The 11,415-nt window shown below is 41.4% G+C and overlaps 1 protein-coding gene across 1 annotated transcript in view; it reads left to right on the top strand.

Moving 5' to 3' along the window:
• Positions 1-113: 113 nt before the first annotated feature.
• The window catches only part of DNAAF8 (dynein axonemal assembly factor 8), a gene marked incomplete at both ends in the record, with an annotated part of 95,156 nt that continues 83,854 nt past the window's right edge, over positions 114-11,415 (top strand). Inside the window, 7 exons of the mRNA XM_084295756.1 lie at positions 114-260; positions 2,769-2,882; positions 4,102-4,599; positions 7,414-7,510; positions 7,938-8,076; positions 8,921-9,067; positions 9,909-9,977. Coding sequence (XP_084151882.1) covers positions 114-260; positions 2,769-2,882; positions 4,102-4,599; positions 7,414-7,510; positions 7,938-8,076; positions 8,921-9,067; positions 9,909-9,977 — 1,211 coding nt within the window. The remainder of the gene's footprint in view (positions 261-2,768; positions 2,883-4,101; positions 4,600-7,413; positions 7,511-7,937; positions 8,077-8,920; positions 9,068-9,908; positions 9,978-11,415) is intronic.

Raw genomic sequence — 11,415 nt, 5'->3', positions numbered from 1 at the left:
TGCCGACACTGAATGCACACACTTTGTTCTTGCTCTGTTCTGTTGTTCCCTTGCTTTCTTTCCTGTGGTGTACTTAAGTTCATCTTTCATTTGATTGAAGGGAAGCTGTTCTAATGGCCTCAGAAGGGCAAAGTGAGGATACAGAGCACCCACCTGAGCCTCCTACAGCCCCTGTTCAGAGTAACAGAGCCTTGCAGTGGGGAGCTATACTTGCTGCAGTGAAAGATCAGCTCCCATCTCTGGACTCTGACACTTCCACAGTAAGCACTGGAACCTGCCTACCTTTATCACTGTCTTTTAGAAAAAAAATCTCAAAATCAAGGTCATCTTTGCCTAGCATGTTATCCTTAATGGTGTACTTGTGCATTCTGAGTATCGTTACGGTGTGCGTTAACCCACAGCGTTACCTCTAATTGTCAGTGTAATTGCTATCATTCACTGTGTTCTTCGGAACCTCGAAGTGGGACTGATTTCTCCAGATGCTGATATCGCTAGGTTGGGAAGGAGCGGGCAGCAGACACCTTGCAGAATGACCCCGCATTTCTGCTTAGTTTGTTCAGTCAAAAACACAGGATGAAAGAATCATACAACTGATCCAAGATGAAATGCTAAGGTTTTATCCTTGAGAGTATTGGGTTCCTCGTTCTAATAATGTACTGGCCAGGCAGTGGGCCCATACAGAAAGTTTTTCTATGTATGAGGATCACAGGAAAGACGTGCTCCTGAAGCCTTTGTGGTCCCCCGGAAGAAGCATTTGTCTGGTATTTGATTCCTGGATTCTACTTTTTTTCCCTGCCTGTAATTCTCACAAAGCCACATTGATTTCTGTTCTTCAGTTCTACCTGCATTGACTTTTCCGAGGTGATAGTGGGTCTCAAGACTTGATTATTAGTGGCCTCAGGTCCAAATCAAAATATTTTGTTAATTGTCAAGCATGTAACTGTGAAAAAATGCTTTTGAACTCTTCAGGAAATTTATTTAGGAGTTTTATTCCAATTTAGCATGCCCCTTAATGATACAGAGGGAGTCTTGTGAGCCATGAAGGAGTCAGAAGTGCCTTCATGGGCTATTTATTGCCTGTTAATAATCAGTGATGAGAAGCAGTGTGATGGAGTGGATAAAGAGGAGACACAGATTCCATGACCTGTTTTCTGCACCTGGCTCTATCAGGAACATAGGTGTTGGACAAGTTATATGGCCTTACTGTTTCCCAGTTCCTCCCTACCTACATCCTGGGTTAGTTATTTAAAGCCACTGTTGCATTTTCAGGCATGTCTATGCAGTACAGATTAAACGTCAACACTCAGGAATGATTTCTGGTCATTCTTGTTCTATAAGTGTGCAATAAAGCTATGGCAGAGAGATAGCTTTGTATTTTTATGCTAAATACCAATCTATACATCACATTGACCATTTTTTTACTCATAAAAAATCTCCAAATCCTTTGTTTCTATCACATGTGGAACAAATTTCCTGCTGCAGGAACTGCTGTAGTCTATTTGGCATTTACATACTACCCTTAATTTACATTCAAAGGATCTGCTTGTACAATCCCTCTCCTGCTTAATGTAAACCAGTAGCCTGCTGAGCCTGTGGTTTCCCTGCTGCACCTTTGCCCAGTGGTTTCCACTTGCGGGAAGATGCATTTGTGTGTCTGGGATCTGTAACCTCAGCGGGCTGTGCTCCTGCATCGCAAGTGGCACTGACAAATAGTGTCTTTTGCCCTGCAGTACTTTCATTACCTTCATATGCATTTTATTAAGGGGAAAGAAGTTACGTTGCGCTTTCGTCTACATTAGGAAAAATTAATTTTGCCAGAGAGAGTTCTCCACAATGTGGCTTAGTGAAAATAGACACTTGCAAAACAATGAGACAAGCAGGAAGCCAGGGTCCTAACTGCAGGAAAGCTGCTTATTCTCTCTTTGTTGTCTGTGCGTAAGAATCCATGTCAAACATGCACTTTACGTTCAGAAAAGAGATTTTTAAAACTATTTAAGCTCTGTCCAACCGAGTATAGATAGTGATTTACATTCTGAACAGTGAATATCAGAGCCTTGAGTGCAATAACAAGCCTTTATGGCCCTGACCAGCCTCACCTGGAGCTTCCACCCACACCCACTGGCCCAGCAGCTCTATTTAAACTCAGCCCTGGGCCTTTACTTTCAGTCTGGGCTCTGTTAGAGGAGTGCTGGTCTTCAGCCAGAGATCTGCCTTGATCCAGGCTTTGACTCATGAATTGATTTTCCACTTAGCCTCGGGCATACATCCTCACTGCAGTCTGACCTTATAGCATGGGTTCTTAGCTCCACGTGCCCACTGCTTCTGGCCTATCTTGCTTATTCCTCTTCGGTAGTGAGGTTCTGAGTCCTAGCTGGTGAGGCACTTATGTTTCTGCCTGATCCTCCTTTAGGGAGCAGCTCTGCTCTTGCTGCTTCCCAAGGGGTAAATAAGGCAGTACAAAGAATCATTTAGGATCTTCAGGGCTCACACACCCCTTTCATTACTTTGCTCAGAGGACTGTTAGTTACCACACTCTGGGGCAATTCAATGTTTTACCTGTTTTTTACTACTGTAGCTTGCTCAAATATTAGGCTATTTTAAGACAGTCTAGGTTGCTGAGTGTCAGGCTGTCTAATAGAGATGTGATTGAGGAGAAAATGGTGGTTTCTGAACTTCAGTTGGGTGGTGACAACATAGAATTTGTTACCACAAAACAAGCATTTAAGTGAAGTTTAATCTTCTATTTAACTTTTCTTCTCTGTTGACAGTCTGATTGTGAGAGTGATGAGGAGCTTTTTATCTTCCATCGAGAGCATCCCAACTTAATTCCTGACCTGTCAGAAGAATTGCTGGAGTTCTCCCTGGAAGACGCTGACACGCAGGTTGTTGGCTGTTGTGAGCAGGTTGTATTACTGTAACCCCCTTTTCGGCTCCTCTCCAGTGTAGGCAGCTGCTGTTATCTGACCTATTTGGCTGAATAGCATGACAGAAGAACATGGTCCCCAGTACCTTCTCCCGTTGGAAATTAGGTCTTTTTTTTTTCTATATATAGTGACCCTTTTAAGCTTTCTCTGCTTGTGTGCTTTCAGACTTTTTTTTGGTCCCATCATCTTGTTTTCATTATTTTCCTTTTACCTTTTTTATGGCTATGGCACACCTTAGATCCTAGTGATGTGTATTCCACCTTTTCTTTGTTAAATACTAGTCTTTTCTTTGCTTGTGGTCCTGTCTCAAGATGATGTGTGTCCCACCTTTCCTTTGTGAAGTACTAGCCTTTTCTTTGCTTGTGGTCCTGTCTCAAGAAACCTTTCAGTCTCTTCTAAATCTAATGAATTTTGTTATGGTTAATGCACATGATGGTGCATATGGAGTGGGAAGGCACAGTTTGTCATGTGAGAACAGGTGCCCAGTTTCTAGTCAGAAAGACCACGCAAGTATTCGTGGGTTGGCAATAACACAGAGCCCTTAAGGCAGGCGATGCTGCTCACTGAGTCTGTGGACTTCTCTATAAGAAGCTCAGTACTGGAATGTTACCTGCAGCTCAGCTGAAGCCACAGCTGTGTGTTAACAGTAGTGCTGTGCAATGGCTTCTAAGTTTTAGACAGCTTGAAATGGTTTCAGCCACCATTTTACATACCTAGAAAAAGCAGAATTCCTATTGGCAGTGTACTAAGGAGGATGAGTAGGGAGTTGAGCCCTTGTACCGGTGTTCTGAGATAAAATGATTACATTGCATCTGCACTGATGAAGACTAGGTGTCATGAGAAGCTGGGAGAGGAGCCACCTGGCCTTATTTTGTCCTGGAAGAACTAACTTACTGCGCTGCTTTATCCCCATTCATTTATCTCAGTGTAAGAAGTGGCGTGTAATGAGCAGATGTAAGGCAAATTAATTTCAAGGGCGCTTCGCACATCCTGAAGCTATAGTCTTTGCAAAGTAAACAGTCTTACTGTTTTCTGTGATGGACGTGGTGTGTGCTGCTAGCAGATGGTGTCTGAGTTGGAGTTGCTATCTGCCAGTCACTTTGTTTTGGTTTATTGTCAGCTTCTTTAGCTCAGGGAGATGTGACTTTGTGCATGTGTGTATTTTCTCTACCTGTAGCAAGTGAAGGAAACAGGAAGATATCCATGGGAGATCTGGAATGGAGATCTGAAAAGTTTTGGCTTTCAGAAAAAAACAGATGGTGCCCAAGTTAGTGCAAGAGAACATGTACTGGTGATTAAAGATGAGACTTCCAGTCTTGCCAGCCATGCTGAAGAAATTCCAGGCCAAAAGGGAGCTATTTTTTCTGAAGAACCTCTTGCAGATTCCACAGATGGACTTGAAGAGCAAGAGCTGAGCAGGCAACAGGCCAAGGAAAGAGTGAACTCTTGGCTTAATACAGCATCATTAGTGGAAGAGCTGGGCAGTAAAAAAGAAAGGAGAAAGCTGATAAAGACAAAGATACTCTCAAAAATATATCTAGAGCCATCACCAGGCCAGCCAGAGCTAAATGTCAAGCCTCCTTCCCATGGCATGAGCGACAGTCTAGAAAGAAGAGTTAAGGAAGAAACTTCTACCGCTGGCCACCTTCAAGAACAAACCCATCTGTCCTCGCAGGTGAGCAGCCCAGACAAATGCTTTTAGTGTGCTGTTTGTGAGGTAGAAGGGCTAGGGCATTGTTTGCATAATCTTACTAAAATACAGAACCAAAATGCTGAATTCTGCACATGCCACAGCATTTTTCTTTGTTGTTGTCCCAAATTTGAGTTTTGTTGGGTTGTACAAGATACAAACTGCTAAGAAGCTTCTCTTTGTCTTGTGGAGCTGCCATTGACAGTCTGTAATGGTAGCAAAAGTTGCTGGTCAGCGGCATGGTTTGAGCTCTCATTCAGGAACACCAGCCACTGCAGCAGTCCCTGGGAAGGTAAGGGATCTCTTCTGTTTGCAGGCTTTCTGTTAAAACAGTGAGCTTTCTGGTTTTCCAGTATCTTGTCTCTCTTGCAGCAGTGTAGTAATGCTGGAGGTAAGAAAAGAGCAGTCAGGGTTCCTGAGATCTTCACTCTTAAAAATAAAAACCAAAACCATAACTTTTTGATGTTGGAGCTCTGCTAGTACAGGCAAAGAGTGACAGTGCTTGCCTTTCTTTTTGCATTGTGCTGAACCATTTAATCATGCCGTTATTGGAGGGATTTTTATTTTGCAAGTGGTTCTAGGTTTAATTCCCAGCTCACTTAGCACGAGTCAGTTGCTCTGTTACTTGGAGAGGTGTGGTTTTGCCTTTAGAACATGTTTGGTATCACTGACTTTAGTGAACTGAAGCCTGATGCTTTTGTGTGCGTTCTGAGACCAGGCTTGGTGTATTCTCACTTCACAACAGTGAGGGCAAAGCTGCATCCTTTGCATGCATGGCGTATATGTTTAGATTTGAAATCAGATTGCTACTTCCCAGCTCAGCAAGGTACCTCAATTTGTCAATTAAAATTGTTAAAACTAATATGTTTGGAATCAGAAGAAATTATATTAGTTCATTTGAGAAACATTTTTTTCTTCCTTAATGAATATTTAAGTCCCTCTCTGTGTTTGAAATTTAATCCTGTAGATTTTGATTTCTTACTCTTCTGTACCCTTGCAATACCTTACGATAGTCTCATTCCTATTAAAGCATAGGAGGATAAAGACTTACTACTGCAAGTTAGATGATAATTTAGTCTTTTTATTATAATAGTTGATATTCAAGCAGTACTGTTGAGTGTCGGTTGCATCATAGCATAAAAGCACGCATGGTCTTTCCCTCCAGGCTGTCCGATAAAACAGCACCTGTACTGAACCGTGATGTGGTTCTCCTTGTAGCGAGCTCAGCTGTCAGTCACTCGCTCTTCCAGACCAATACATCTCAATGATCTTGTTGAACCAAGATTAGCTTATGGCGATGTGAGAGACTTCAGCTTGTGGCTAGCATCAGCCTTCAACATTGCATCAGCTGTGGCCTGTAATATTAGAATAGATCTGATCACGGTTCAGCTATGCACAAAGATTTATTGCTCTGGAAAGAGTGAGAATCGACTCTTGATTGGGAGGGGCAAATGACTGAGGTTTTTACAAGGTGAAGCTGTTTTCAAGGCTGATTTTGCTTCTCTAAAGTCCATAAACAGTCACACAAAACACAGGGTAATTCTAGTTGTGACATAAAAAGAAATTGGCTATTATGACAATTAAAAAAAATATATATATATAAATACTTTTAAGTTCTGGTGCTTCAGACTAGATGTGCATATCTTATTTTAAATGAAACTTCACATTAAATATTCGGAGGGGAAAGCAGGCAGTGTCTGAAATGCCTGGGAGCCTTTGTCATCACAGACTGGTTCTCATACCTAAATGGGTGGTGTGCACAGTGAGCGTATCTTCAGCCAGTGTACGTGTGATTTGAGCTAACAAAATTGATGATCCTGTCTTCAGTTTGGGATAAGCAGCTGTGATATCCCAGCTGATGCTGACTGGCCTTGTGTCAGACCATCTTTTAGCCTGTTTCACTATCTACAGTGGTTTTCTAGAGTCTGTATCAAAGGCATTCATGATTCTCAGAGAAAAAAACCCAATGGATGTGGATAAGGCAGCTGAATAGAAGCAGTATCCAAAGAGATAAACACATCCTGTTCTTTACAGCACTTCTCAGTGGATCTGTTTAACAAAGCAAGTTAGGGGGAGTGTCAGGGACTTCATCTTTCTAAGATGGTGAAAGGGAGAGGAAAATAGTACTTGGAGGGTGGACAGAGGAAAATAAACTGCAGGGATCTGGTCCTGCTGCTGGCTTTGAGGGATGCAGGGGCACACATGCTGTTGAAAAGACTCTCCCTGCATGTGAGTACATGTGGAAGGCTAGGCCATCTGGAGGATATAAGGTATGTCCCAGTGTATGGAGGGAAGAGTCAGGTGGATATTTAAGGTGGGCTTCCATTTTTTCCTTTAAGGAGCTGTCAATTCAGTCTATTCTGGAAACATCTTTTAGACATTGCAGTTTTTTTCAGGTAGGGAAGGAGAAGGTTCTCCACCTGTGTTATATCTGAATGAGCATCAGTTCATTCGGAACAGTTCTTTTAGTAATTATACTGTGCTTGCCTACGCAGAGCCTTGCTAATAACAGAAAAAAGCCCTGTTCAAGCAGTACATATCCCTTTGCCAGTCATGCCAATTTTTGAGGCTTGTGTTTAAGCAGCTATATCCAGAGTGACCCAGCAGTTCATGTACTAGCAGGTGACAGTAGTGCAGTGCTCGGGATAAGTAAGGTAAAATTTTGTGTCACTTTTGTGTTTATGTAAGGCAGAAGAATCAGATGGAGTTACCACAAAGTGTGCAAGTCAAAGGAACTCTTATTTAGTAGCAATCTTTTGGTGGTGAATTTTCCTTCACAGTTTGGTTCTCTTCTTTCAGAATATTGAGAAATGGGATCTAGACAAGATTCTGGAGGAACAGAAGCAGCAGAAAGATAGCATTCATGCAGAATTTGCCTTCTCTTCAGCAGATCATGGTAATACTGCTAAATTAATACCAACTTTGCTGAAAACATATAAAAATAAAGAAAACTCAGCTTCATATGTTCAAATCATTCCTGCAGCATCTTCTTGAATGTTGAAACCATGGTAGCTTTTTGACTGCCTCTTTAAAATGCATTTTTTTTTTTTTTTTAACTGATTAGCTTCCCTTAAGATTCTGTCTTGCTTTTGTAGCTTGCAAAAAGTGCTTTGTGGCCTGTCATAGTCTAAGAGTGAATCAGAGGCAAGACAGATAAAGGTTTGGAGTGAATTTAGTGAGAGGTGATTTACATCAACAGTATTTTTATCCTCCTTCTTCTGACAGGCTGTAGAGAAATGTGTGCTATTATAACTGGGAAAGGGTCTTCTGCCACTGGATCACCCAATATACCACAAATGGTGACTTTTGTTGTTGTCTCATAGAGATCTTCAGGTGTAGATCAGAACATCAGCTCATGGAAAAACTAGCAGAGCTGTGTGGCAGGCAGTCCAGGACAATGTCGCCATGCCACAGGAGGCCATCAACCAAGATCTCCTCTCAAGAAGAGCAAAAGAATAAGAAGTAGGTCCTTTGCTCCAATCGTCATGTACAGTAGGTAGCTGCAATTGGTGGTGGAGATGCTTGGAAACTCATGGTGTTCTCTAGGTTCTTTTCTCTCTAGCCTCTGCAGAAAGTTTGTGTTGTTGTTGGAATATGTTGTAGTGGTGTTAAAAGACAATGACTCAGTCATTCATGTACGTTTGATAATAAACAGGCAGTATCCTGCCACCTGAGCTTTCTCTACCAGTTCTGTTTAGATCTTGCCAGACTTGAAATGAATGGAAAAGGAAGAGGAACAAGGTGAGCAAATGATCGTGGCCATGTGTTTTTTTTGTCATTTGGGTTAATTCTAAGGCTTGCAGTTTCTCTTACTGGTCCTGATTTAGCTAAAATACTAATTTAAATACTAACATTGCTAAAAGTCTCCTTGCTGGCAGAGCAGGAAGAGCCATGAAGATGACTTATACTTTGTATGCTCTGAAGGATAAAATGGACTTGCCACAGGAGGCAGAGAGAAAAAAGGGGCCTGGTTTTGCTGATTGACACTGGGATCTTATAAGTTATTGGGTACAGTAACTGCCTCTCTTTGTTCTACAGAACAATTTGACAGCGTCAGTTTTTAAGAACTAAATATCCCTCATTTTGCTGCCTGTGACCTGTATTCCTGGCGGGGAGCTGAATCTTTGAGTTGAGCTCTGGAAGGTGGTGGATAGCAGGCAAAAGAGTTTGAATTGGTGTGGTAGCCAAGCACAAAGCTTCTTTCACAGTCCAGTTTCAATCGTAATCTGTGCCCTGCAGGATTTCTCCTCAGGATAAGGGAGAGAATGTGTTTAAAAAAAAAAAAAAAAATGCTTTCTGTACTTAGGGATGTTGCCTTCCTGTCATCTTTACCAAGTTCTCCAAGGATGGACACAATGAGATTAGCCTGCCTGCCAGAGCCTCAAACTGTGTACATTGATTTAAGAGATGCTAAACCACAGAAGTCAGTAACGTTCCATGATGAGAACCAAAGGTAAATTCTGGCTTTATTATTAGAAGTCAATACCAAAGTGGGAAGTCGGAAGAAACCTTCTGTCTGTATCTCACATTTGTGAAATAAACTTTTAAAGTTTTCTCTTCTTACACACCTCTGTGACCTTAATAGGAAGGCACAGCCCATAGCTGAGCATGAAAGTATTTTGAGGAGAGAATATCTTGTCTCAGAATGTGTAAAGGTGCAGGGATGCAGGCAACGCAGAAGGGACATGCAAATCATCCCTGGAATAACATTTAGAAAGTTTCCCATCTATGAAGGAGTGGGCAGTGATTGCACAGCAATGCTTGCAGCTGTCTGTTGGAATTGGGCTAGCATTTGACAGCACTGTGTATGAAATGGACTTCCTTGACTACATTCCTGGCAAGCAACGTGATGATTTCTCAGCCTCCTGTGTGATAAGAGGGCTCTATATAGGCTATAGGAGGCCCAGTTCTTCTCAGTCTGCAACACATTCTGGCAGATGTGTCCCTTCTTCAGAACTAATGGTGTCTGAGGTAGCTCTTTGCTTCCTTCTCAAGATGCCTACTTACTGCAGCAAGAGACCAAAAAAAACAGTCACCACAAGAAGACTTGTTAATAAGCAGCAGAGTGCAACTAACACATTATGATCTAGAATTGCTTGAGTGTTGTTTGCTTTTTTTTTTTTTCTTTGCCTTGCTGGAGTAATAGTGTGAAGAGCTATCCATAAGACCCAAAGATCAGCCCTAGAAGTGTCTCCTGTTTTTCCTAATGGATCTAAATTTGCATCTTAGAATTGACTGAAATCTAACACACAGTTTGAATGAAGTCAAGTAACAGTATCTAATTTATTTCATAGTGCAGGTGACAGCTCCACTGAAGAAGAAGAAGAGACTGTGACAATTAAGGACCAAACAGAAAGGAGGATGTAAGATTCTTTACCTTGACCCTAATTCAAGCGTTACAAAATTAAAATAATTCCCCTAAGAGTGATTAGAGTGAGACCTCACATACTGAAATATCTCCATTCCTGGTTTTCACAGCAAAAGTGCCCAACCTAATAATGAAAGTGTTTCAGTCTGGCCCCAGATCTCTGTTGCATGGTAAAGATAGTGAAGTTAGAAGCTGCTTGGAGTGAGATGGTATAGCACTGTGCTACTTTACAGCTGTGTGGCAGTAGCATAAAAGACAGAGTAGACATGGGTGGCTGGGAAACCTGACTCTTTCTCCAGACACATTTAAGTGATATGAGAACTGCTTTTAAATGACTTGGAACCAAACTTTGAAAATGTTACAGCAAATTGACTCAGACAAGCCTTTATTTTTAGCAGTAATAAAATAGGCTAGAATGCATGTTGACTTCGAGAGAATATTGAATACGTTATGTGGGCACAGATGCTCACAGTTCTCCTTAATTGTTTAGATGTGTGTGTGTGTATATATAGTCATGGAATCCTAAAACGGAGATTCTTCAATAGGCACAGATGTCAGCCTTTTCCTGTTACTAAACTTAGGGCTTGATTCATACCCATAGGTTTTTAGACATACATTAAATGTGAAACAGGTATGTCAAGTTTTAAACATCTTACTGTATTTATCTTCTGTATTATATTTAGAAACCTGATGCATGTAAGTTCACGTTACAGCAGTACAGAGGACAGGCAGAACACTTTGTATTGTTGTGCCAGCCAATTATTCTTACTCTTTTTTAATAGTCTGAAAGAATAAATGACTTGGCAAGGAACAGAGCTGAATACTCAGAGTAACTTATGACATCTAATTCAAAACCATCAGAAAATGGGGATGTGATGATGCTTGGGGAACTCTCACTGTCACTGAGGCAAATGCAGAAGTTGCATCAGTGAAAATCTGGTGTGATGGAGAACAGCTTAGCTGAGTGGATTTTGATTTGTTTTAATGGTGTTGAAGTAAATACACAAATGAAACATGGCAAACATTATTCAGTTCTGTTTCTAAGAAAGCCTCATGGTCTCAGCAGCGCAAGATCCCAATCTCATCATTTGCATGGGTTCAGTGCTATTTTCACTTTTATTTGGATGGAGTTATTAAATATGGCAATGTATGCTGTAGCGCAATATACCTACATGTTAGGGCCTTGGAGTGATAGTCTTGTAGTCTTAAGATCTCCAGGCACTTCCTTAGCATGGAAAATACTCTGGTTTATTGCCAGAGTGGTCAGATAGTTCAGTGCCATCTCTAGCACTATACTATAAGGCTGTTCTCCAGTATATGCCCTTCTCCCAGAAGTCCTACTTTATTTTCTGAGTGTACTACAGAAGAACACAATACAAGTTTGGGTCTCCATTTAAACATACCAGAGACGAAGGTCAATAACTCTCAGAGAC

This window comes from Netta rufina, assembly GCF_964035555.1.
Source record: "Netta rufina genome assembly, chromosome: 15".
In the NCBI taxonomy this organism is placed as follows: Eukaryota; Metazoa; Chordata; class Aves; order Anseriformes; family Anatidae; genus Netta; species Netta rufina.
This window is presented reverse-complemented; position numbering and strand designations above follow the sequence as displayed.